General features: G+C 43.9%; 1 protein-coding gene across 4 annotated transcripts in view; it reads left to right on the top strand.

Moving 5' to 3' along the window:
• MARCHF8 (membrane associated ring-CH-type finger 8) overlaps positions 1–27445 on the top strand; it is a 91243-nt gene continuing 63798 nt past the window's right edge. The window contains exons 1-2 of one of the 4 annotated variants that reach the window (XM_027460086.3): positions 1–224; positions 22014–22192. In XM_027460086.3, coding sequence (XP_027315887.1) covers positions 22097–22192 — 96 coding nt within the window. In that variant the 5' untranslated portion in view covers positions 1–224; positions 22014–22096. Of the gene's footprint in view, positions 225–488; positions 639–667; positions 789–22013; positions 22193–27445 lie in introns of those variants that run through there. The other 3 variants (XM_027460087.3, XM_013104765.5, XM_021276127.4) reach the window with 3 other exon arrangements.

Raw genomic sequence — 27445 nt, 5'->3', positions numbered from 1 at the left:
GGGCGGGCCGGGGCGGGGCGGTGCGCTGACAGGCAGCCCGGCCGCCCGGCCGTAAACAGCAGCCGGACGAGGGAGCCGGGGCTGCCCCAGCCCAGCCGGAGCTTCGCAGCCTCCCCTCGGCAACGCCGCGGCTCGGCCGCCTCCCAGGGGCATGGGCGCGGGCACGGGCAGCAGCCGCAGCCGGAGGAGGAGCCGCCGGGCCGGGCCCTGCGCGGGGCACCGAGGTAGGCTCGGCCGCCGCCCCGGCCGTGGGGAGCCGCCGCCGCCGCTTCCCCCGCGGGGGCCCAGCGAGCCCCGCCGCCCCCCTTCGGGCTCGGGGAGGCCGGGCCGGGCGCTGGGGGGCTGCCCCCGCCCGGCGGCCGCCGCTCGTCCCCGCCGGGCGCCGGGGAAGGCGGCGAGCAACAGGCGGCCGGGCCGGGGGCTGCGCCCAGCACGGGGAGCGGGCGCCAGGTGCAGCGCTAAGAGGCTTTGCCCTCCGCCGCCGGCTTTGTCTGCGCAGCCTGACCTCGTCCTGCGGAGAGGGAGGGCGCCGGGGGCAGCCGAGGGGGAGAGGCGCCGGCTTCGGGCTGCCTGCTCGGTTCTGACGGGGACCCCGGTTCCCACCCGGGGAGCGGAGCGGAGAGAAAACTTTGTGCGAGGTGCGCTGCTCGTGGCGTGACCGCAACGAGCCGGCGGGCTGGGAAACCGCATTGCCGGGCGGCTGCGGGAGCTGGAGGGTGGCAGCCGTCCGCCGGCTGTCCCCCGGGGTAACGCCGGCTCCAGCGTGCTGGAAGTGCGAGCGAAGCCAGGTGTGTGAGGTGCCCACCTTCCATGCTCACGCCTCTGGCTCTGGCACTGCACAGTCCCTGCGTGGTCCTGAGCAAAGCAAACCCGCGGAGCTACCGGCGGCATAACCGGCCGGGGACACCCAGGGTAGGGCCCGGTGGGTGTGCACAGAGAGCTTGGGAGGAAGGTGGGGCTGGCAGAGGAGCCCTGGTCTGGCAGCAGCACTTCAGCACTCTTTAAGAGCTTGTGCTGCTGACTTCAGTTCTGGAGTAGTGTCAGGTCAGGCTGGGCTTGAAGCAGTAACAGCCCTAAAATAGCCCGAAAATTTTCAGAGGAAAGAAGTTTTCTTTGGAAAATGTTTATCAAGCCCAAGATGTTTTGTTTGAAACCTGTCAATGCTGATGAATTTCTCCTGACACAGAGTTCAGCTAAGTTTGTCTCTGGACCAGGATTCCTGGAAGCAAAAGTCCTGGCTCAGAGATGTGCTCAGGATAACAAACTGTGCCCAGGATAACAATGCCTGCTGAGGGGTGCTGCAAGCTGCTCAGCTGTGACCCACGCTGTTGGTGCCAAACTCCCTGGAGCAACCTATAGCTGCACTGTGAGAGCAAGACCTTCCCCAGCATTTAGTACTGCTGCTGGACACCCAACAACTGTCTCTTCTCTGTGAGCTTCACCTAACTTTGGTTACTGTCTGATGTGAACCTGACAAATCCAGAATTCTGACTATTTGGTGTTGTGGTGCTGTTTGTGGATTTTTCTCTGGCGTGGCTTTCTGCTAGCCCTAGTCAGCAGTCTTGCTTATAGAGTTAGACTAGTTGAAAAGAAGCAATTTTCTGTTTTGGGGTGTCAGGTTGGAAGAAACGCTATCACCTTTTTCATAACTGAGTGTACGGATACGTAGTCAGAGCTGGCGGAGGTGTCCAAATGAAGCAGTTATTATTCTAGGACCAGGAAATCCACCTGTTCTCTGGTTGGTTTTGCCTAGTCTTAAGTGTCACAAGGACGTATTAATTCAGCAGGCTGGCTGAACTTCCTATATTTTCAGAAAGTTTTTCTGCTCTCATAGCTCTAACCCTTTGGACAAACAACTCTCCCATGTTCGAGGGTGAAAGGACTCAATCTTCCCAGCTGCTGGGGCTGTCAACACATGCCAAAGTCTCTTCTCTGCTAGCCTGGTTTCCTTATTGCTCTTCCAAGCACTGTTACTAGGGGAGGAAGCAGATCACTGCAGGAGCGTGGCAGCTCCTAGTCGCGATGCTACTCAAGGAAGGAGAGGTAGGTTCTTATAACAAGTCCTAAATTGATTCAGCATCCTGAGAAAAAGGAGTTTCCTGTTCTGGGTCTTTCCTTTCATATCTGTCAGAAGCAGTCAGCCCAAAGGTGACAGAGTGATAGCCAACCTCATAAATAGTTACTGAAGACTAGAGTGAGAAGGGTCATTTGCCAGGAAAAATGCAACCAGGAATTAAGTGTCCTCCTCTTTATTCTTTTTGAATTTTGCTTTATATTTTCTTTTGCTATTGTGTCTGTACCTTCCTTACCCCCAGTTAGATATAAGGAACTCTTGAGCCTTGTAAGTGTCTAATGAGCGTTGTGTAAGAGCTCAAAGCTCTGCAGTGCTTTGGATGTGGCTGGAAAGACGGGGAGGTGCTTCCACTCTGTTTGCTGTAGAAAGAGGTGAAGTAGAGGCAGAACTTCCACTTTTTATTTGTAACCAGAGAGCTATTGTTTCAACGGCACTGTATTTTTATCATGGCACTTTTTGGAAAAAAGTCTTTTCTGTTGTTTTTTTTGGTCTGATTTTTACTGTATGTTCTCAAATGAACAGTATGTTTATATAGTGTGTTCTGAAGAAACGCGTAGGAAATAGTTCAAGTGCCTGACTTCCCTTAGATGTCAAGGCAAGTTAATGTTATCCACATCTCTGGAAATCTACCCCAAAACTTTAATTGCATGATCTGTTTGTATATAAAGGTTTGGAGATCCAGAACTTGGGTAAGCAGCAAAGCAGAATTTAAGATGTTCAGCAATCCAGTCAAATCCCCTTGTGGGAATGCTGTCCTGTTTTCTTAATTATGGTTGTTCTGGCCTCTGAGACCCTTGAACTGCTCATCCTCTTTTGAAACACTGCTTAGGAAAATAGGTCATCTCTGGTCTTTAATTTGATTTGATTGGTTCATAGGACCCAAATATGTTTGTTCATGGATAGCTGCCTTTCCTGGGTGCTCTTGTGGGTTTGCGTACTGAAGAATAAGAACACTTGTAATTCTAAGCAATTACTCTTGTCTAGGTTTTGCATCCACTTCATCCTCCCGTTTCTAAAACCAATGGGAGGCTCATTTGTCATTTTGGGTAGCATGGGCTGAGCAACGTAAGGTTTTTCTGAGTAAGACTTGGTCATGCAAAATTTTTAGAAACAATGTGCATTGAGCTTGAGAGGTCAAAGACTGTTACTTCTATGGAAATGGTATTTTATTCGCTTTAAAATATGCTGAATTAATTTTATACATAGTATTTATGCATACAAATACTGAATAGCAAAGTTGTAGAAGGCTGTAAAGAACGGAAAATTAGAAGTCTGGGAAAACTTCAAATCTAGGACATACTAAAGGGGCATTTTTCCTAGAGAACAAGCAATGTTGTTACTGCCAACTCCGGTGCTTCCTTCTCTGAAGGATCAAGGCTGGCTGCTGCAGCAACAGCACCAGGGAACCACATAAACCACATGTCTAATTCACTGTATGGATTCTTACAGCGAGATACGGAAATAGCAGTATTCATGGAACTTGTGCGGCGTTTGCTGTGACTTGCTTTGCTAACTTGTGCATTGGCTGTAAAGATCTGGTGGCAGCTTGTTTGTGCATTGCAGAGCTGCATTCAGCTTGCTGGATGGGTTTTGTTAGTGGAGAAGGTCCACAACTCCAGGGCCTTGAAACCATCTTCAAAAAGCTGGGGCCAGTTTACTATTTCTGTTGTGTGGCCTGTCCTGAAAACACCAGCTGGCTAAAGAACTTGTAATTTCCAAAGCAGATTCTCTTTCGCTGCTTACCACAGTGTTTTTGTGGGTCGTTTATCAAGCAATCTAACCACATTGCTGCGAAGCACTAAACAAGCATTTAACAGATTACATTGTGTTTATTGATTCTGGGTTAGGTAAGTGGACAAGATGCCTTTGCACAGTCTTTGCAAGCACTGTTTTTTTCACCTGTTCAATGCAATTAACAGTACGCTTTAAGAACTGTGTTATTCTTAAATGTAACTCATTGCCAGACAGCTCACAAACAGCAGCAGAGATCTGTCTCAACCATCAACAGTTTTAGTGCTTGCAATTTCTTTCCCCAGGGAGCAGGGGGAAAGCCGGCCTTTATTCTGCGCCCAGCTGGTTATCAGGTTTGGGCTGCTGTAAATAAAAGGTGCATGTAAATGGCTGTTCAGTTTCTATGTCATTTAAAGTAGGTGCCTGTCTGGAGTTCACCTGGGAGACCTCCAGACGAGTAGGGGATCTTGGCAGCACATCTCGCGTTTAACCAGAGACCTGACAGAAGGTCAGAGTTGATTGAACTCAACTGAAAACAGTGCTGGGATTTGTGACACCAGGTATATCTCTCATGGGTTACAAAATATTAACAGATCCTGGAAACCGTGGTTGAGATTTTCCAGTGTTGGATGAAATGAGATGCTTAGTCAACTAGTAGGTGAGCCCTTTGCTCCGTGAGGCTCATGTAAGGGTCACAGTTTTAAGCCTTGCAGAGGTTGGCCAGGTGGCCAGGATCAATACAGAACACGAATAGCATATATGTAAGGATGGGTAAATCCTATGTTTTAGTTAGGCATACATGGATGACCTGCCCCTAAAAGTTTCTGTCCTTAAAGGGCAGTAGGAGGGCAGAATACATGTCAATGTATTCAAGGGCAACTTTGGCCCCTACTTTGACCCCAGCTTGAATAAAATCCTGCTTTTACACACCATGAAGGGTAAGAGGTTCATTACAAGGAACAAAAATATTCCCAGCTGTTCATCCCTACCTAAGCAGGTAGCTTGACCTCTGTCATGTTCTGGACATGCAACAAGAAACTGACCCTCTGAACCAGGAGGGGCAGCTGAATTGAACAGAGGAGAAAAAAAGAAAGAAGGAACTTGGGTGCCAGGCCAAAAATACCTATATATGGATAGAAGCTCGCACACATGGTTGCTACTTTTTAGAAAAGCAAACCAATCCCTTCCTCTCAAACATACTTTATTTTTAAAAAGCCTTTTGGTTCCTCTTTATCATGTGTGCTGCTCCTGCAAGGAAGAGTATCTGGGGGGTGGGTGGGAGGGGAGGGCTATTACTAATAAACAGTCAGGCTTCCCTTGGGTCTGATCTGCTGGTTCCGATGACCAGAATAATCTGTCACTCTGACTGACTGCTAATAACTCTGTGCCATGGGTGTAGCTTGAGGATGGGAAATGTTCTTCTGTTCTTATCAGCAGTTTATAACTTCTGGTCTCCTGTTATCCAAGAATTTTTGGGGGTGCAACCGTGGGGGTCCAGGCATTGCCATGACTCAGCACCGAAGGCTGTTCCTTCTTCACAAGTGAATTTTTCAATAGGTGATTTTTGCCTGTAGAGGGTCATTTGAATAATATCAGCTGAAGAGGAAGCAGCAGGCTCCCTGTGAACGATCCACCCTGCAGCACCAATTAAGCATTGAGGAAGTGTTCAGGCAAACCTTACTACCGTAAGTGCTTCACGTGGCAGCAGGCGTGAGTCTGGCCTCCACCTTCCTGCGAGGAGGAAGGAGATGTTAGGCGGGTCATTGATGGGAGTGCCTACTCTCCTGATTACTGCAGGAATTCCTTTATTTTGATTCTTAATGGCCTCTTAAAGCATATCATGCTGACAGAGTCTCCTTCAGAACCAGCTAGGGGGGGGCTGTATCAAGGCGAAGAACCATCTTTGACTATTTCTATTTGCTTTCACTGTCCCCGCTCCTCACGTCAGCCAGGACAGAGGATTAATCTCTCTGATCCCTCTATTTCTAGTTGTAAAAGCGCAGTGTGCTATTGAGGGTGATTCACTACTAGGCCAATCCTTGTTATAATCTATTGTAACTATGAATGCATCAGTCAGAACAGGAAGGCTAATGGGGAAAAAAAATGGCTTATTTCTGTGTTGACTGTATGTGTGTGTGGGAAAATGGATGGTTTGAAACACGCAGTCTTGCGATGCAGGCTCTGCCGTGCTTTCACACCATGGGCCATGTTACAGCATCAAATTCCTGCAGATGTCTCATCTTGCCCTGTCTGTGGTTTTGTCTCCTCCTTGCCTGTTTCCCGTGGCTGCCTTCAGCAGGCTGCTCTTAAGGGACTTGCTCTGAGCAGCCGGACAAACTCTGCTACAACAGAGAGAAAGTGAAAGTTCCCAGAGGCTTTGCTGTTCTTAATGAGCCTGGTAACATCTGATATATCAGAGCAATGTGAAGAGCACTAGGTAAAAGTTTACCGTAGGTGACAACAGAGTGCAAATTGCACATGGAAACAGTCCGGGGGGTTATCAGTAGAATTCAGTTTTTCCTTCCTTTCTGGTAAATGAAGAGAATTTCCCTTTTAGTTCTGCATCCAAAAAGTTGTCCTTTTAAATGCGATTATCATCATCGTAGCTTTCAGGGTCATTTCCATACACAGTCTGCCTGCCAGATCTGAACTGGAGGTGCCAGAACAATGAAGGACAGTTACCATCAGTGTTTTTTATCTAGCTCAGTCCATAACAAGTCAATTACATTGCAGCTGCTTCTGTAAAGTGTATATGTGTATATTCATAGATACATACACATAATAGATAGAAACCAAGGAAGCTGAAAGCTTCCAGAGGAGCTGCAGCTCTTTGACGCTGAAAATTATCTCTAAGTGAGAGAGTTTTCTTATTCCACACAGCATAAATATAAAGAACTAAATACTGTCTTGTTGCAAAGGAAAAAAATGTCTGCTTAGCTCTATAAAAAAGAGGAAGGTCACTTGCAACTAAAGGTTTATTTTGAAAGACAGGAAATCTGAGTCGTGTTCTGCTTCTGCCCTGTATATTTCTGGTGTAAGCTACCTCACCTATGCATACGTTCACTTTCTGCAGATCATTTGTCATCTGTCCCATGTGTTTTGTAATATTCTTGGATTTTTTTAGTCTGCTTTCCAATGGGAAGTGTGCTTATGCAATTGCACTGCAAGTAACTTCTGAACCTGTTGGCCAAATGTCAGATATTTGCTGAAACTGTAGATGTAACAGGAGGAAGGGAATGTAAATTGCAATGTCATGACCTAGAGCTGTAGCCTCACCCTGCGCTGAAGCTCACAGAGATAGCACTTTTTTAGACACAAGGTATTTCACATGGGTGGATGACACTTAGGAACACTGCAACCACAAGATACCAAAATGTATGCTCTGAAGGTGCTGATCCTTCTGTCCAGTGGATGCCCTTCTTGTTTTGCAAGGTGTTTTGAGAGTGTAAGGGAGGGAAAAGGTTAAGAATTGTTAGTAAATTAGAATTGGCACTGTGCATCAGACTCTTCACAAAATTAATGTTTGATAACATAAGGGGGTGGAGGGAGGAGAGATTCAGTTGTAAAATTACAGGAGTCTTGTCAGACTGGCTTGATCTGGAGAGTTAACAAAAAAGTAGCATGTTTGATTAAAAGATAGAAGGGGATTTTAACTTAGCACTTAGCATGACAAAGCAGAATCCAATAAAAATGAGATCAGATTTCAGACTTCCAAAAGTGTTTGTGTTCTTATGCAGTGTGTTCACACTGCATTGTTGAAATATCTCTGCTTTGAGGTATGAAAACTCTATACTTGCTGTTTAGCAGTTCCTTTGCATGAGAAGTGTACTGTGTTTCTGTGATTCCCGTGACAGTGATGTTCAGCTATTTTGTACCCTTTGTCCTGGGGTCAGACCTGAAAGAAGAGGATAACCTCCAAGTGAGACCCCTGGGGTTAAGTCTTTCAAATGTTGTGGAAAATATTCACCGTGTTGTTTTCCCTGTAAAATTGCAAGGCCTGAAAGGTCTCTGTGCTGTTCTATACAAGCTGCTACATGTTTTGGCAGGTGGGTGAGAAAGAGCCATGCTCGGGTACACCTGAAGAGCTCTGCAGCTCCAAGGCATTTTAGAGATGAGGTTCTTTTTATATCCCTTCCTGGGAGTGTAGGAAAACTGCAGTGTGGTGTTTTCCAGGTGAATTGCTCAGAAGGTGAGTTTTGCAAGGTCCTGTTGTATTTTCTAAATATCTAGGGTTTCAAGATTATTCCTCTTTGAGCTTTCCTGATATAATTATTTTTTTTTTTGTTTTTTAATGAGGTATATGGCTTTGTTTCTAGCTGGACATTGTGCAAGTGAAAGACGAGAACTTCAGCTTCAAGGCTCTGTTCAAAGCAGCAATAGACAGCCCCGCCAGAGCCCTGTGGCTTGTACCAGCATTGTCTAAGAGCTTCTTGCATTTTGTGTCTCCTCACCGCAGATGCTTGTAGTGAAAAGTGGGTGCATCACCTCTACTTACCTACCTGCCACACGCAGTTGGTTAGTCTGATGTATGCTTTGTAGTCTTTTGGTGGTTTTATTCTTCCCAGGATCTGAGTCTCCCATGGTCAACATCTGGTGCGTAGGGAGCCCTGAGACACTTGTATCTGCACCAAGCCCAGGCTTTTATTTGCTGCTGATGTTGATATCAGTTTTCTCACTCATTTTCCTCCATTCAGTGATACCCTGTTAAGAAGCAAATGCGGCATTGTGTGGTTCAGCTGACAGGGATCCTGAGCGCAAGGAAGCTGAGTCAGGATCAATTCCTTACATAGAAAGGGAATTAAATACATCATGCATTTGACTCTTGGCTGTGATCTTCCATTGTGTGTGCATTAGACATTTGTTATGGTTGCTTGCTTTCTCTGTGTACTTGAGCTCTGCTTGTCAGCTGGGACACGTGCTCCATCTCTGAATGCCCCCTGGGGTGTATACCTGTGTAGTGTTACAGGTGCTGTGCTCAGACTTGGCAATGAGCCCATGCTGCCATCAGGGCATCCTGCTGGTGAGGCTGCTGGCTGGCTGCTGTCAGCTCTCAGCTCTCTTTTCATGTCCTTCCTAGCTGCTGTATTTGGGCTCTCAGCTTTGCAAGTCCTGCATGGGTTTGGCTGAGCCTGTCTTAACTGGCTGAGCCTGTGCAGGGGTGGTGTGCTTGTGGGTTTCACACTCATACTTCAGTATTGCTGTGCTTTCCACAAGACCTCAAAAACCGTATACTCATCCCTTGTCACACAGTTGTAACTGGCATTATTTCTTGTGCGAGTAAGGGAAGGAGAAACGGCGGGTTGATTGTCCAGACTCTGACTGGCCTCCTTTGAGCTGTGTCCTTTGAGCCTCATGGACAGTTCTTTGTGACTGATGTAATCTAACTAATGCATATTAGAGACATCTGAGCCAGAATAGGGAATTTAGTGAGATGAAGAAACTGTTGGGTTTCAAGTCTGGAAGCAGCTCTTGCCAGCAGAGGATGGGGTGGAAGACAGCGTGGCTGCGCACAGCACGTCCCGCCAAGGCCGGTGGCATGGCCGTGCTGGAGCACAGGCCTGCTTTTCCCGGGTGCTGTTTGTCCTCAGTGTCCAGCAACCCCCGTGAGCCAAGGGAGAGCTGGCAAATTTCTGTGCCGAGCCTTTCCTCTGCTGGAATGTACCAAAAAAAAGGTGGTGGTGTGGGGAGAGAAAATCACTGGCGAGCCAAGTCGTGCTTTAACCCAACGAACAAGAACACAGTGCAGTGTACTGTCACTGGGCCTCACAAGACCCCTTGTGTAGGAGATGCCACTCCAGCACGACAGCTGTCAGGGATAGGTTACTCGAGCCTGTAACTGTCTTCAGCACAGCTGTGAAGATGGCTGTGCCTCTGCAGAGCTCTTTATCTCCCCTTGCCCTTCTTTCTAGGTTTTGAACGAGAATCCTGAAGATCTTAAGAAGTCTCTTCTGGGCTGAATGATAGCTGCTTTCCCTTTTCTCTGTTCCCAGCAAAGACGACTGATAGATGATGGCCTTTGAAGAGCTACTAAATGTTGCATTGGAAGTTGGGGCATAAAACGTAGTTCTAGGAAAGGCAGTGACTCGTAACTGACTGTGATACTGGCTCAATCAGAGGGCTGCTAAAAATAATCCACCTTCTAATCCCATCATTGATCTCTAATTGAAGAGGTATTCTAATTTACAGCCTGCAGATGGAACAAGATCGGAGACTGAAGTGAAATCTTGGGTTTGTCAGTCAGGAAGAAAGTCTGGGCAGAATCAGTTTGGAGGGGGAATTTTGAGGGGACACCAGCTAAGGGTGATGGTGCTGATCTTGCACTGAACTGCTGAATCTTGTCCCCAGCTAGATACTGTAGGGTGCTGTTTCATCAGCAGTGCCTTTTTTTCAGGCAGAGGAGATGCCCTCCTTGGTGTGTAGCCCTGAAGGAGGTTATTTGGTTCCCCCCAAACACTGAGCATGCAAACAAACCTTCCCACATTGTGTGTCCGTGGTATCCTTTTCGTTTCCTGTTTCAAACTGTTATGTAGCATTGGTTTAGCGTTAACAAGAAAGCTGCCTGGTTTTGCTGCAGAACCAGCATGTTTTGGCAACAAGGGAAAAAAGAGCCTTTTCCACTGGGTCATTTAACATCTCATAAGATTGGGCTTTAAATACTTGCTAGCCTCTTTTTTGTTTAGTTTCTAAGTTAGATGTCCCTGTCCTCTATAAGGGTGCAGTGAGAGTTGAGCTGACCTTGCAAAAGTGTGAAACTTCTGTTAACTTTGCAGGAAATGCAGGGAACGTGAGATTTGTGCCAAATTACTTCTTCAACAGGGGGTGGTAAAGGGAGCTTGTGAAAGAGGAGCTTTGCCATTGCCAGCTGATACTCTTAAGCAAATAGCTTGTGTCCCTGTGAAACAGAAGTGTGACTTCCCGTGGGATCAAGGTTTAGTGCCTCTTTCAGAGAGCGCAGCTAATGCAGCAGTGTGCAAGGAGGAACTGGGCGCCTTATGGCACTGCTTCCTCTTGCACCCGGGTGCTGAAGGAGAATGATTGGGTTCTCCGAGGAGAAATCAGAAATGTTTTGGTCACTTGCAGGCTCCTGCCACTTCCAAACTAACAGAATCCATACCCTTCAGCATGAAGTACTGTATGTCTGCCTCGGTGCCGATGTGAGCCTGTACCGAAGCTGGGGCTGTCTCTGGGGTGGAACAGGCCAGCTGGCCTGAGCAAGCAGAAAACTGAGGGGATTTTGTCTTGGTTCTCTGACATCATCTGTTGCACTTGGAATAGAAAGTAGTTTTCTTTTTTTTTCTTTTTTTTTTTTTCAATTGCAAAAAAAAAAAAGAATCTTACATTTGTCATTTAAAGCTGCTTAATAAAGAAATATGTCCTTTTTGCTCCATTAGGCCAGTTCAGCAGACATTCAGGTTATTTGTCAGTAGTAATTTTTTACCTACTTTTTGGAAGAGCGGATATGCCTGGATACTGTTTTAATTCTGACTACTTAGAGAAGGAAACCACATGAGCACCAGGTGTAGGTCCTGGAAAACATGAAGGAAAGCAAGATGGGCTCTTTTTCTTCTTAACTGCAGCTTTGGATGCAGCTGATGTAAAATTCTGATGCAACCTCAACAGGTTCAATGCTCCCCTCTTTCCAACAGGATGTTTTCTCCTCAGACTGATGAAATTTCAGTTTAAAAAAGAAAAAATGACCTTTTTCTTCTTGCCTTCAGTTTCAGTAGATGCCTAATGGAAACTGCTGTTCCTTCCAGTTTTTGTCCTCATAAATGTTTCAGGTTTTGTAATAGTGCTCACATGCACCAGAATTGCATGGGCTCTATTCAGCACGCTTGTCTTATCTTGATGGCTCCTCTCTAAACTAATTTAAAGGAAAACCCATCTATTAGGGAAGAAGACAGAAAAACCACTTATAAATGTGATAGGGTTGAAAAATGTGACCAATTGGTATCAGTGCTGTGGTCATGATCCTGAATTTTATTTTAAGCCTTTTTCTGTATGGACAGCTTCCCATATTGACTTCCTTTGCTTGCCCTGTGGATATGCAACTGCATCCCAGAATACATTCTGCTGCATTGCCCTGGCTACTACCAGCTTCATCTAAAACACGTTTTGTCTGACAGTTTGCTGCTCTCTAATGGCCTGGGTTTCTCCCTACCTTTAGTAGATACCTGAAGATTGGTTGGAGCATCTCCTGGGTGAAAAAACAGAAGTCGTTTTGGCACTGTGAGTCAGCCTCTTGCCAAGCAGCAAGAAACAGACCTGTGCAATTCTCATGGTTTCTCATAAACAGGCACAGTTTCCGTTCACCTGCACACTTGCTGTCTTAGCAGCCTTCTGCATCTGCCCGTGGTTGACAGATGGGCTTAGAAATCCTGTTTTAGTCCTGGTAGATAGCTGCAATAGATTTTTTCATAAGATTTTATATAGAGCTTGTATGTGCATAGGAATGGATTGATGGAGTTTTGTAGTGTTTCTATAAACTTCTTGTAAACTGTTTCTCCAGGCATCTAAATATTTGTAGAAACTAAGGGACAAATTAGGGGTGGGACAGGAAGGGTGAACACTCGGTTGCAGAACAAAGAACAAGGACAGAGGGTGAGGAAGTAAGCAGTGGACACTAGGTTTCTTGTAAATATAAGAAAGGAATCCACAGTCGTGTATTCATCTCATGACCGCATCTAGTGGCTATTTTAGGTACAGTGGGGATGAATGGCCTTTTATAGACCGTGGTGAGGAGCGCCTTGTCTGGGGGGCTCAGTAATGCCAGTTCCTTCTTTTCTGGTGGCACAGAGCACAGTTGAGGGGGGAGGACACGCAGACCCGACATACGCCTTCAGCACACTTGCATGAACCAGCTTGCTAGTGAAAGGAAATTGTTTTTGCTGACACTTCTCTGCTGCCAGTGCGCGTTGGTGTCAGCAATGTGTCGCGTGGGGAGCTGGGATGCGGGGAGCCCGGCTGTTTGTCAGCCCTCTGAAATCACTTGCCTGGGCTTTAGGCTACAGTATGGATGCTTGAGATAAGAAGAGAAGGTGCAGGGTTTTAATCTCACTGCGTGCACTGTGACAAGCTTGTAGCTTGGAGAGACTGTCTTGTTCTGGCACTGGAGGGGAATTAATTCTGTTCAGACCTGCACCCTGTTTGTAGGCTTTATGCAGTTTGGCTATTTAATGATAATGCTGTTACACAGAGGTTCTTAAACTCTTCATAGTGCAATTTCCATGTTGAAATTGATGAGAAATACCTTATTTGCCTCGCTAGCAACTGTGTCAAATCAAGAATCGCAATGGTGGCTGTGCAGGTGTGACCCCTGCAGGAGTGATTAACACACATCCCGCTGTTATTGCAGGCCTTACCATAGCATCTGGGATTTGGTTGTGCCAGGTACTGTGTATTGCCACAGTAAGGAGCGATGCCAGTCCTACAAGTTTTTTGTGTGGTTGAAGCATCCAGGAGGTAGGGAAGTTGGAAATATCATTATCCAGCCATAAAGTAGACGTGCTATCCATGAATATATTCATGGATATGCTGTAATAAAAAGTAGTGACCTGTAGCATTTCCTTGGATTTAAAATGTATTTAAAATTTAACACTCTTAACTTCAGGGCATAGCAAATGACTTCATGTACCTAGTTTTGCATCAGAAGGTCATTTTATTCTAAAGCATGGGGAAATATGCTTGAAAATGATGTTATGTCATGCAAGTTTGTGGAAGAATCGGGTACAAAATGCTAGGTACATTGACAGTCTTGTTTCATGCTTGAGCTTTTGAAGAAACTGGTTTGGGGCTCTCAAACTCCTGCACTGTGCAGGTTCTAAGGAACTTTTATAGCTATTGCCTTAAAAAGAGCCTAATGGTTAGGCATAATGATGCAGTAATCTATATTTGTTTGCTTTAAAGATTTCCAGAGAAAAGATATGTTGTAACTTAAGCCTGTAAGTAGTGATCTGAGATTTAACTCATGAATCATTCAAAAGAAATGCATTCTGATGTGCATCAGTTTATAAGCTTCTTATTCGCCCAGCATCAGAGAAACAACGATTTCATACTTCTCCAAAATGCAGAATAGTTTAGTCAATACTATCTTTTTACTCTGGCTTAGGATGAACAGTTTGCCTGGTAGCAGTTAAACAATGGTGAAAAACGTTGCTTAGACGCCTGTTGTTCTTAAATAGCTTTCACAAACGTTATCTTCTGATGTACTGGAAAATAAGTGATGTAGTACAGGATTACCCTAAAAATGCATCATTGTTATCCATGCATAATACAGAATGTGAGCAATGTCCTCACTGAACAATAATGAGATTGTTTTGTTTCTTCGCTATCTTGTGCTGTAAATATTTACATTGTTTGAGAAAAACAGACTTTCATTATCTTTGATGTAAATTTTTGTATTTGTTTTTAATAGTCTTTATTAATATTGAAGATAAAAATATAAAGCAATTTTTCTTTGGATTTCAGAACTGAGTTAGTTTCATGAACCTCAAAATGATTGCGGCAGAGAATGGGAGGTGATCATAAATTATAGGGGTGGCAATCATAAATTCTATCATCAGGATTTCTATCCTAGACTAGAAGCTTGCCTACAAATCTGTTTTGGTGCAAACTTCTCTCATTGGTCTGTACATGTGTTAGTGTGTCCCTCTTTCCATTTGACTGCAACCTTCAACAAAATTTTCTTTCAAAAATCATCAGTCGTCATAGGGAATGCTTTGCCTAATCGTGCAGATCATGTGGATGTTTTGTCTAAGAGATTTCCTGTTACTCTAGGGGCCTGCGTTATTGCGCTGCACTTGATACCACTTGCTGTCTTTGCCTGGCATGTCATAGTTCTGTGGGCTTTGCCTTTTTCCAGTAGTAGGGGAAAGGATATGTTTGTTTGTATCCAACAGATCGGCTGTGGACCCCTCTGTGCTGATCGCAGGGGGATGGACGATTGCAGAGGACTGACTGTGGTGCTCTTTACCATTCCCAAACTATGTTTGCAGAAATCTTTTTTTTTTTTTTTTTCCCCCTTTCATTTAAGAAGTTCAAATGGTATGAAACCTCACCAATAGCCATTACTATGGGTTAGTAAGGAAAAGATGCACTGGCTATCACCAGCAAGAGCAAGCAGCCACCCATGTGGCATGGTGTAGATTAACGCTGTGCAGTGATTTTGGACACACAATGAAGATGTAAAAGCTTTTCTTAAAAACTGCAGGAACAGTTATGGTGCTGTTGCATGATGAAGAAGCAAGAACCTGAATATGATGAAGAAGCAAGTCATCATCCCTATCTTTAAGAAAATATTAATTTGAGCCATGTGATCAAAACAGGTGAATTCTTGCTCTCAAGTGTGCAGTCAGTGCCAGATCAGAGGGAGAAATGTCTTCCCTGGAGGAGGGTCTTAATTTCTCAGAAAGCTGACCTCTACTTATTGTGGGAGTTGATGGGATCATGGCTAGGAGTGATAACAAGGCACACCCCATGAATGCTGCGATATTACATCCTGCTCGAAGCAAAGCCATGAAGAGAGGTTGCTGCACGACCGTGTGCTAGACTTGCTCTATTTGAAAGCACGTTGGAGCAGGAAGGTGTTTGATGTGAAGGGATGAGTGAAATGGTGATGGTCTAGGCACGAAAATGTGTGGTACTTCCTAATGCAAATGGGAGTGAAAATTGAATGGTGCAGTTAGAGACCTCTGCATGCTGGCTTAGAAAACAGCATTCCTCTGGCTCTTGACCTCTCCCCACTCCATCCTTAGGGGTTCCCAGTGTGGAGAGTGAAACTGAGGCTTTGCCTCTGTTTCTTTTTGCTTGTGATGGTTAGAGTCTGTCCCAGGGGTTATTGCTGATATTACAGGAGGTTTCATCAATACATATGCAAGGGGAATTTCTTAAAAATATGTACAACCTAGCAGACCACGGATGTAGTCAGTGAAGTTGGGCCTCTGTAGCAGGAGCTGCTCCCTGCATGTGCACTGAGTGCTTGGATGGCTCTGCAGGGTGTGATGATGCCTGTGGTGCAGGTAAGTCACTTCTAGGATAAGCAGAAAATAGTAATTTCTATGGTGGGTTTTTTGTTTGTTTGTTTGTTTTTCTCAGGGGAACATAACGGCTATGTTATTTTCTTACGGGAACAGAGAGAAGTGACGTTTTCTTCTCAGTGCTGCCAAGCTAGTTCGTAATTGCACTTAGCAACTGATTGGATTTGAAGGGGACAGCTGAAGGAATCTGTTCATGAGGTGCAGACCATGCTCGGCTTTCACTGAAGTCAAGGGAGTGTATTTCTAAGAGCTCTGGGACCATAATTTACTGATCCTGTAGTTTAACAGCTTGCTTGTCTAGTTCCATTATGTAGAAATGTTTGTAAAACCAATCATTTTTGTATTTAGAGAGTAGTCAGCCAGAATTGGCAGATATCTGTTTTTCTATGTGGTGTGTGTAGTCTGCAGCTGTATGTTCCTGTATCTTGGGAAGCTTTTAAAGGGAAAATGGAGAGCATGCAGAAGGATCTCTTGTCCCCTTTTTAACATTCTTTTTATTTCAACTACATAATGCAATTCAAAAATATTAAAAGAAAAATATTTTTAAGTCTTTAAGTTGATTATTTTTAGTACACGTGCAGGTGGAAGAAAGGAGGAACTGAGATAACAAAGTGAGAAGTTGCAGCTGAGTTAGTAAACAATGCAAGATAATGTGTACAGAGACATAGCTGTAGATAGCAGTAATTCAGAATAATCTCTGTGTAGAGCAAGGTCCAACTCTGGCAGCTCTTTTCACATACAACATTGAATGAACCCTAAAATGTGAAAGATACTGCAGGGAAAGAAGTGCCAGTTTTTCTTCCCTCTCAGCTTAAGCTCTCTTCATTAGATTTGTTTGTCAAGTTAACAAAAGCATGTGAAGTACATAAACCATGATGACATCTCTTAAATGATGCTGTTAACAAAGTACTGATTGAACTACAGTAAAACAAAATGAAACGCAGATGCAGGATCCTCTTTTTGAAGATGCACATCTGTCATCTCTGGAAAAGAATTATGTAAGCCACATTAGTAGGGGAGGAGTCCTGACAAGCTCAAAATAAAATAAATAAAAGCTTCAAACTAGAGCCAACACAAGCTAATAGGATTGGAAGTATTTACAAATACGGAATATGCAGTGTACAGAAAGTAGATATAAGCCATATCCAGTTCAAATGTCAAGGTAGGTAAGCAAAGATGCACACAGGAATTTGCTAAATTCACAGGATGAGTGCTTCTGCTAACTTCTGGGGGGAGGAGGGGGAGGGAATAAAATTTTATGCTTATGGAACTTCATCAAGGCCTTCAGTAGAAAAACAGATTCCAAAGCTGCATTAATAGATTATTTCCAGTCTCACCTAAAATAAGCGTTATGCCATCTTGCAGTAGTCAGAGGGTGTTTTTCAGAGGGTTTCCATTCCTGTTTGGGTTGGTTGTTTTTCGTGCTGTGCAGAGGGGAACTTTTAGAAGATCACAGTTCACACTGATGTTCCACCAAGCCTCAGGGCAGCACTTTCCACCCTGCAGCCAGTGCATCCCCTGAGCTCTGTGGACTTCAGCAGCTTCGAGGCAGGGTATTTGTGGCATTACACAGTGCTGCGCAGTGTCTGGATTATCTGGACAGCAGTGATCTGTTTCTTTATTTTTAACTTTCCCATCCTCCCAAAGATGATCAGACCATTGACCTATGTGATACAACTCACAGCCATCAATGGGGGCTAAGGGAATTGAATAAAGTATCAGAAGCCTTGGAGCAGATAGTCAGGAACAACTCGCAGGTGAAATTCCTTCTAGTTACCTCTTGTAGCGTATTTTGCTTACAGTGTAGGTTACAGGCTTTGTCTTTCTTGCATAGGAAGTTGTGCTTTGTTTTTTTTTGTCATCTGTTTTTGTAATCCTGAGCATCTATTATACTTGAAATGTGAGTCTCGTTTTCTCCTCCTGTGGTCAATGTAAAGCATGCATGCACACCTACATACATCCAGAGGATGCGTTCATTTCGGTATGGCCTGCGAACATCTGCAGCCACTGTTACTACAGCTCTAGAGCTTCTGTTGGAGTTCTCCAACATAGGCTGTGTAACAACTGAATGTGGTGGACTTTGAAGTTTAAATGACATAATAAAGCCTGCAGATTTTTAGATTCTGCTAGATACTAAACCACGAACAGGAAACCAACATTTGTGTTCGCTTGCCCCAGTCCAGCTGTGAATCTTTGGCAAGGAGCTGTTGAGCCTTTATTTCAGAACATATAATAGAAAAGTTGCTTTGGGTGGCGGACAGCAGAACATCTGCCTTGCTTCTTCCAATGGCACTTCTTGCCGTAGCAGGCCATCAATTTGCAGAGCATTAGGGCTCACCTCATGGCCGATGTGTTCTTGTCTCGTCAGCAAGGTCCTGATGGGGTAGATGATGGAAGCGGAGCTTTAAATGGTCTCCCAGCTGCTTTTGCCATGGTGAGGTTACCTGTTGCTGTCAGTTGTCCCCTCTCATGTACTTAATGCTGGTGACTGAAGGGAATGTAATCCTCTGTTGCCATCAGGAGACTGAACTGCCCTGGGGCGTGCCCAGCCTGCCAGGCCCTCCTCATGCACATGCTTTTCCTTCCTTTCTTCTTGAGTACCTTAAAAGACTTTGTCTCATTCCCTCTGAATCTTACTGATCTTGCCATGGTTCTAGCAAGGTAAGGAGGGGCAGAGTGTTACAACTGAAGTGGTTCCAGGTGTCTGCTGGTGTTTTTAGTTACTGTCTGCATGCCCTGCAGAGAGCAGAACTGGGCTACCTGGGTGAAATCTTCCCTCTGTTGAGAGCTCTCCTGGGGGCTCTGAGGCCAGGATTTTCTCTGTTGAAATGATTCTGTTTTCTGAAGGCTCTCCACAGTTGGCAGCATCGTTGGAATCCAGTTTGCAGGAACCGGTATGGCTGTAGATGGGGGGACAGGAGGGCTTCCCTGTGTCCCGGACAGGTTGGTGGGAAGCTTGGGGCATGAGCAGCAGGTTGTGGCTTACAGGCTGTTGGCAGCATCAGTAAGGAACGCTCTCATGGGTCCAGCTATGAAAACAGGATTAGCTCATTATTGTTTGCTGAAAGCCCAAACTCCTTAGAGGTTTTCTTTAAGTATTTTCTTAGAGTGAATGATATGTTACCAGCCCTGGGGGCAGGAGAACAGGATCCCTCATCCTTTGCAGGCAAATGTCTGCGCTCCTTACAGGACCTGGCTCGTGCATGTGCCCTCTCTCTCCCTTTCCTGCCATTCCATAATTAATTCAGCTTTCCAGGCAAAACGGAGCTGGAAAGTCCTTCCTCCACAAACAAGACAACACCTACACCAGCGGTCATGGGGCTTCCCTCGTGTGTGGGGTTTGTGAGACGGATCCTGCACAAGGAGGAGGAAGTGGAGGCGTTATCTGCCTGGGTGTGTGTGCTCAGCTGTTGGGTGGGTGGGGAGAGGTGCTGCAGCAATAAAGGATTGCTCAGGCTGTACGAGAGAGGGCTTGAACAGCTATCTGCACGGTACTACTTACAACTGCAAATCCTGAATGGAAGGGAGCAACTAGGAGCAGTCCCCTAGCCTTAGCATTGCCTGCCTGGGGAACCTTTCTGGCTGGTTCCCCATTTGATGTGCCTGAAATTTAAATCCTTGTTCCCAGGTGCCCAGCTCCTCGCCCCCCTGGGTCAGGGAGCCTTTGGTGTTAATTTAGCTGTGGGAAAAGATCCCACAGAGCTTTCTTCGATTGGTTGTGTTTTTTGAGTGGCGTTGCTTTTCTGGCACCTGGTCTGTTTGCACTTGGTTACTGCAGATGGTCTCTTGACTCTTGTAACTTTATCCTTTAATTAGCACTGCGGAGCTAAAGTGCTTCAGGTTGAGACCAACAGGCTTTGAGTCTGCCTGTTGTTAGGGTCCCTCCTGGCTGGAGATGTTACTGTGTGGCATCTAGGTAAGTTTAGAGCTTTTTCTAAGCTCCACTTGAACAAAGGCAGGCTTTATTGAGTGTCTGCCAGGCTACTTTACCAGCGGAGGGCTGTTTCACATCGTCTTTGAATATCTAATTGGATTATATCTGCTGGTTGGGTTCTGGCAAAGAATTCTAACACGCGCTATCCTCGAAGTACCTGCAGAAAAACTGGTCTGATGTGTTTGGCATAATCAGGAGGGTTTAGCTGTGTTTTCTAATAAGTTTCCTTATTCTTTTTATGGTAATAAAATGCCCCTGCCTGCAAGCCCAGGACCCTTCTCGGGGGGGGGCACAGAGCAGGGTCTGTCTCCTTGCCCTCCTCCCCCTTGGTTCAGCCGTTGCTGGCAGTAGCACAGAACACGTTACCTGACATTTTCATTGGAGCATGACGCTCTCTGGATTTCATTTCCTTATGTTTTCTTGGGAAAATACCTTCCATTCCTGCTTTGTTTACTGCAGTTTGCTGTTCCTGATTCAGCCCATGATTATCTCTCCTCCTGGCGCTTAATGGATCAGCTCCTTTAGAGGATGAAACTAAACAGTTGTGGAGGACCCAGTGAGATTCAGGGTTTTTCTCTTTTCGCTAGAGCTGATTTACAGTCATGCTGATAAGTTCCATGTTTCCCTCTGTCATCCAATAAGGAAGTGTCCTTGTTGCCTATTCATGCATATAGATGTGTTTTATTGTTAAGATCAGTGGTGCCCAGAAGTTACGGAGGCATTGCCTTCAAAGCTTCCGTGAATGCGTTATGATGTGCTGTCTTGGCACTGAAAGTAATAAAAATCCTGACCAGGTGTCAGGAACGCTCTTGAATTTGGCTGAGCGCTCTAATGGGCAAATGGAGTGTGTGATTGGGAAGCAGCAGGCATTGCCTTTGTTTTTGCTGGCGACTTTCTGTATGACCTCTGGTTACTCTTTTCCCCCTCGGTGGAAAGAGGATGCTGAGCTATCATTCCCTGCATAAAGTGCCTTGTGATACGTAGTATATTTTTCCCCTATTTAATCAAAAGCAGTCAAAGATCATGTAGGACTCCTGTGGAGCCTAATGGTAATAGGCCTGGACCAGGCCAGCATCTTTCACAGAATCAAGAACCTAGGAAGTTTGGCCTATCTTTAAAACCTAAAGCTAAGTAAACATTCAATAAGAAATGTGTGCCCTGTGTGCTAAGGGTATACATTAAGTGCTGGCTTATACCGCTTCCAAATTGTTTAGCAGCATAATATATAGGCTATCTAGTCCTTGTTTTCTGCTGGGACAGATTCATGAGCAAACAAAAAGCTGATATGTTATGGAAACAGAAGAACAATGCATCATCCTTTTGCCCCACTTATATAGTCCCTCCTCTGTTAATTCCTCTGTAATCCTTTCCTTAAACACAATTGATTGTTTCTAATTTGCAACAGGTTAGGTTCCAATTAAACACTCCATGATCCTACATGTTTCAGAAGGCTTTGTATTTAATGCAACCTTGCTAATTTAATAAAAGGTATGGCTAATTATGCATGCCTTTCAGATTACAGCTGCCAAATTTGGCTAATTTATATCTATTACTGTCTTTCCTGTGTGTAATGCTCCTCTGTGTACAGTTGTATTAGTGAGGGGAGGAAAAATGTGTAATCCAGTGGATTCTGATTCCTAGCAAGGGATTTGGATTATAATATTCTTCAATGGCCCTAAGAAAGCACAAGCTCACATAACATGTCTTCCTGTTAGGTACATAATTGAATGAATGTCAGGAGCCAAATGCAGACCAGAGTGTTTTTAAATAAAGCCATGGCACTCAGCCTCATTCAGGACTGTTTCTGAGGCACTTTGATCTGGTGTGGTGAAGCTGGCAGCCCAAGACACTGCCCATGCCAGCTTTGTTTCTGTACGTCCAGGTAGCACGCTCCCGGCTGCTCAGCAGGGAGAGTTGCTCATTCTCCTCCTCTCTATCTACGCATGCTCAAGCTTGAGCCTTGCCCTCTGTCCCGCTCTGGGACCACTTCCAGAACTGTTGATAACTTACTTATGGTAACTTTATGCAAATAATTGCATAAACTGTGCTCTGACCTGTCAGGTACTGGCTCCTGAAAAGTCCTGTGTCTTTTCTCACCCAGCCAGTGCACCAAACTATTTCCTGTTCAGAAACCAGAGGGAATGAGGTGCACCTTGGTTTAAGTGATGGCTTAGCTTTGGTTTAGAAATAATTGCATTTCAAGCTACTTTAACATCATGGTTTTTTGTTGTTGTTTTAGGTGCAAGGCCTGACAATGGCACTGAATGAGTGCTGCCTTCAAGCCTCCTTCCTGTAAATGATTGGACCAAACAAGACGGTGTGATGAACATGCCACTGCATCAAATCTCTGTCATTCCAGCTCAGGATGTTACCTCTTCCAGAGTCTCCAGGAGCAAGACCAAAGAAAAAGAAGAACAGGTAATGTCAGATAACTTCCTGTGAAAGTTGTATACATCTGAACATAAAATGCTAGGAGTTATGAAACAGTTATGATCAGAATCAGACTCAGTTCTGATTCAAAGATCCAACTCCTTACATGGTTACTGCTCTTAGTGAAAATGAATGTTACCTAATTATCTCTTCATTCTAATATTTGCCATTTCAAAGCAGCTGGCTGCAAAAAAATAGAACTCATTGCTGAATAACTTCAGCAAAACAGAAACTGACTTGTGATTTTGCATAACAGTTCAAGGCACACAGGAATTCTGTATAACAGGTCTAGTAACACTGTCATGAAAGCTATACCTGATGTGTTTTACCTTTTGAAGAGAAAAATATTATGAACTCCTACATGCAGCCATACATTCTGTTTTTTTGCAGCATCTAGTAGCCATGTCATGGTTCATATTGACTAGAGTATTGTAAGAAAGGAAATATACACCTCTGTGTATATTTGCTGTGCTGTTTCCTGAAGATAGGATTTGTATTCTTAACTTGGGAGTGAAACTTGAGTGAAATCATTTTGAGGTCTTGTGCTGCTAGAGAGAAATTGAATGGAAAAATATCTGAAGCCTACCAGAATTTAATTAATAGGCTACTTAAAAAAATAGTGATGGCATATTGTGTCTGATCTTTCTGTGTCAACCTTACTTAACCCCTGGGCTGTGTCTTTGGTCAAGCCCAAAGATCTTGGTGTGCATCACGCTTTAGTTTACACTGAAGATACATTGAACTTTGTATTGTCTGTCAGTTCCATATAAACTTTTTGTTTTTATAGCTCTATTCTAGCATTAAAAACAGGCCAAGAGAATATTCATGTTATGGAAGAACTGCAGGGACTAGACTTGTTCTCTGGTGTAGGAACACATTTCAGCAGTGGTCAGGTTCTGAGGAGACCTAGACCAACACTGGTACAGATTTGGCATAGCTGAAGTATAAGGGACTGGAAAGTCATGTTACAGAAAGGGATTAGTTAAGACTAACTTCAGATAAAATTTTTAAAAAGGTTGCTTTCTGATGTGTTAAGGTCATTACCATTTTCACCTGTCAGGTGTCCAGATTTCACCTACCAAAGACTGTGGTGGGTCAGTAAAAAAAAAAAAAAAATTACTGCATGGTTGTTTTTTGGAGTTGTCATTTAAGTAACAAAATAGATTCTAGCCCTTCAGATTCTTAGATGAGTGAGTAATTACCTGGACTTCTGAATCCAGGTAGGCTGGTGCAACACTGCTTCTGAAGAAGTTGTCTTCACAGCTGAGGTGCTTTAAGTCAGTGAGGCATCTTTTCTTAGGTGTCTGCTGGATCTCTCACTCTCCAATTAGAGCGCTAATGGCAGTCTGTGACTGTGTTGGGAAGCTCTCTGGGTAAGAGGGGTTTTTTTGTTCATTTTGGTTCCCTCCCATATGGAAACTCTGTGTGCTGAGAGAGTATGAGAACAGTCACTCTACAAATACACAGCAGTTCTGTGAACTGGCTTCCCTCCAGTAGGGTCATGCGAACTGAGAGGCCAGTTGGATGAGAACAACTCATGGTGACTATTTCAACATGCCCCAAGCCCAGAAGTGAGAGTCCCAAGTCTCTTCCTAAACCCGTTTGTTTCTGACACAGCAACCTCAGTGTTAACAAACCTTCCATATGTTTTCTTGGAGGTAACTCATTGAAGGGTTGATTGTTGTTTTCCTCACCAGGCCACCATTGTACTTTCATCTGTGACATCTAAAACAGGACAGAGTATTACAGTCAGGACTGGAAAAAGCTGCTGCTTTAAATATGTAAAATATTGTGGAGAAAATAATAGAGGTTGAGACTATACAAAGAATAAATGAGACTAACCTGGAAGCACTTCTTGTTTCCCAAATCTTGCCCTTCCTGTCTCCATCAGTATATTCATTCATTCCCAAGTGTCCATTCTTCTGCCAGACCTGCTGCAGGAGCTCAGGGTGAGCAGCCCACCACCCTCAGCACACAACAGGCACTGCGGGCAACGTGCTGTCCCCTCTTCGTTCTTCCCCTCTCCTGGAAACTGCCTTATTTCTGGTGTTAACCTTTAACATTGGATCTAATAAATGAGCTGGAGAGCAGGCAGGTTGTTAATGTGTTGACTTTGACCAATCCAGTTAAATTTTCATACTGCATTGGTGAGCGCATCCAAGGCCACTTGCTAATCAGAGTCGATGTCAACTCTTGGATGCTATCAGGACCTGCTGGCCATGACTGTGAGTTTTGCTTATATTTAAGGTAAAGGGGAGATAGGGTACAAGAAAATGAAACTGTAGATCATTGCTGACATTTTTAAGCACTTCACAATGCATGCATTTGAGGTAGAAACCACTGCAAGATGCAGAGCATGATTCTGTATTGAGAAAACTGTACTGAGCAGTAGTAGATGATTTTTGTGTCCTGGATAACATCTGCAGTTGATGCAAGAGAAAAGACACTAGGCAAAACTGAGAAAGAAGACATTTTCGCTTCAGTTTTGTAAGTTTATTGTAAATTCAGTGTAACATCGATACTCTCCAATTTCAACAGTGCAACTTTTCATTATGTAACACAGCTTACAATTATTTCTCCATGTTGTGGTTGACATAGACACAGTTTTCACATGGATATCTATGAAAATATATCATATTTTGGGGGGGGAGTGAGTAAAACATTTAACAGTTTGTTTTCCAGTACCATAACTTTCTTAATGTTACCTTTTTATGTAATAGAAATACCTCTCTATGTAGGAATAGCAGTGAGCACCTCAAACCATTGTGTACACATTGTGTACACTGTGGTCTTAAGAAGTTGTGAGTTCTACAAAGCCACTTGCCAATCAAGGCAAAATCAAACAAACCTCAAATCACAATCAAAACCAACATTACTTTTTTGCAGATAATATGGAGGTTTGCTTTATTATACCAAGTTCTTTTTTTTTTTTTTTTTTTGACCAAGTGCATTTCCAGGTAATGTGTTTTGTAGTCTGAGCAGACTCTGTACATATGTGCCTTGTCTATTACCAAGCTCTGATTAAAACCAAAGTGTATAAAGGTATAATGTCAGCTAGCAGATCAAAAGTTTTTCTTGCTTTTATTCTTGTTTTGGTTTACTTTTCCTTTGGGAACTTGATATTTCAAACCAGACCATTAGCTTGTCTGTACCTGCATTGTAGTGAGCCTGTCAGAAAAAAAGGCTGAAGAAGTACAACAGCAGAAAATGAAACACGTATGTGTCTAGAGAGGGAACTTTGCTGGTATTTGAAAAGTCTGTGTTTGACTTATTCCCCAGAAGGAAGATGCTTTATATCCTATTCTTCTATGTTTTGTGAATATAGATGTGTTTAATTTTCCATATTACATTTGTAATAGAAGTGCAGAGAAAATTTTCTCCAGCTGAATAGTTCAGATCTTTTAGTGTTTCTTCTTTCTCTCTTGCTTCTGGTCAAGATATAGCTTTGATATTTCAGGTTAAGGCTTGACTGGTTTTAGTAATAGTTTTCCTTGCTACAAGAACAAGTTTTCTGGACTAATGATTTGGGACTAACAGTGAAGAAAAGCAAGAAATCCTCACCACCATTATTGCACAACAGTTTTTAAAATGGATAATCTGTAGTCCCTGGGCATGTCTACCACCTGCCTACCATTTCTGCATTACGACCTTAGAAGTCAGGGATACTTAATAATAGAGGAGCCTGGTAGAATCTTATTCCAATTAGTGTAGTTTTCAAGGTTTAGAATAGTTGAAAACTGGTTAACAACAATCTTGGATGAAACTTTGTCCATTTTCATAGTAAAAATGGAGAAGGTCATAAAGGGATTATTATTCTTGCATTTAACTCAGATGAACTGTTAGCTTTAAGAGCTAATAATAACAACCATTAGCTTCTTACTTATCCTTCACTGGGAATAGCTTCATACCTGCCTGATTTAAGGGAGAGTTGCTCTACTGTTTGTGAGGTGCAACACACCCTGCCCATTTGGTGAGCATTGTGCTGGCAGCGATGTTGCCTAGCCCAAAGCCAACAGCCCTCAGCATTTGGAATGAATATGGGGCACTGATGCTGGCATGTGATTAAAGTGTTGCTCTTGTATTGTCTTGTGATGGAGCATTGCCTGTTGGAGAGTTTTGTACAACACGAGTTGTTGGTAAAAGTTATTGTGGTGAATGAAGCTCCTTGAGGAATAGCTCTTTACACGTCTCTTCTAAAAATCTGAGTAACTTCACAGCACTGACCTTGTGTGCTGTGATCTCCACGGATCTCATAAGCAGATTGGAGTGGAGTGGACTGGGTCGGTGTCTGAATGGGAGATGCTGGTGCAAATCACTTTGGGTGCAGAATGGCCTGGACTTGTGAAGAAATACTGAATTGCTGTCAAAGGTCATGTAGCAAAGACAGACCACAAAAGCAGATAAATATGCTACTCCCTTCTGTCCTCTGTTCTTAGAGGAGCTACCTTCTTGTCTTTGAGTGCTGTGAAATAATTACTGGCTGCTATGTGCTCAGCAGAGATTTTCTGACAATCTCAAATATCTCCAGGTGCTTCTCAAAGCTGCTGTCTTGCAGGTACTATGACTACCCAATTTGTCTGGCTGAAATTATGATGAAAGAAGTGCATTGTGCTGTGTCTTGCTAAATTTATTCTGTCTTCTTAACGATCTCTTGCATTCTGTAACAGGAAAAGCACTATAGCCTGATAACTCACATAAGCCATGTCTTACTGGAAAAGAAGGACTTTTTTTTTTTAAAAAAAAAAAAAAAAAAAAAGGCAATAGATGCATTTGCAAGAATTTTTAGTTGTAGATCAGTAGTGTAATAAAAGGTGAATGCTTTGTGTTGTTGAGTCCAGCGTGATGCTTTGTGAGCTCTTACATTGTTCTCAAGGTACAGAGGCACTCTTTGGACTTTGTGTATGTGGGCTCTGATTGCCTGAACTTGATTCAAATACTTCTGCATTTGTAAGGCAGTGTGTGCTTAGTTTTGCTTCTCCATTGAATTAAACCAGTTATTAAGCAGCCAGACTGTGAATCCTCTGAGAATTTCCCCACTCATTATTCTTATACTGAGATCTGTGTGTTTATGTGTAGCTATGTACTATATTAACACTGTCTCTGGCATTTTTCTTTTATTAAATTCACTTTGTGTAGAAGCCAGTTAACTACGGAAGATTTTTTGTTCAAGTATATTTTAACTCTTCTGTGGGAAGCAAAAACATCTCTCTTGCTGTAGAGAGGCTTATAAACTTAGCTTCA

Source organism: Anas platyrhynchos, chromosome 6 (assembly GCF_047663525.1).
Source record: "Anas platyrhynchos isolate ZD024472 breed Pekin duck chromosome 6, IASCAAS_PekinDuck_T2T, whole genome shotgun sequence".
Classification (NCBI taxonomy): Eukaryota; Metazoa; Chordata; class Aves; order Anseriformes; family Anatidae; genus Anas; species Anas platyrhynchos.
This window is presented reverse-complemented; position numbering and strand designations above follow the sequence as displayed.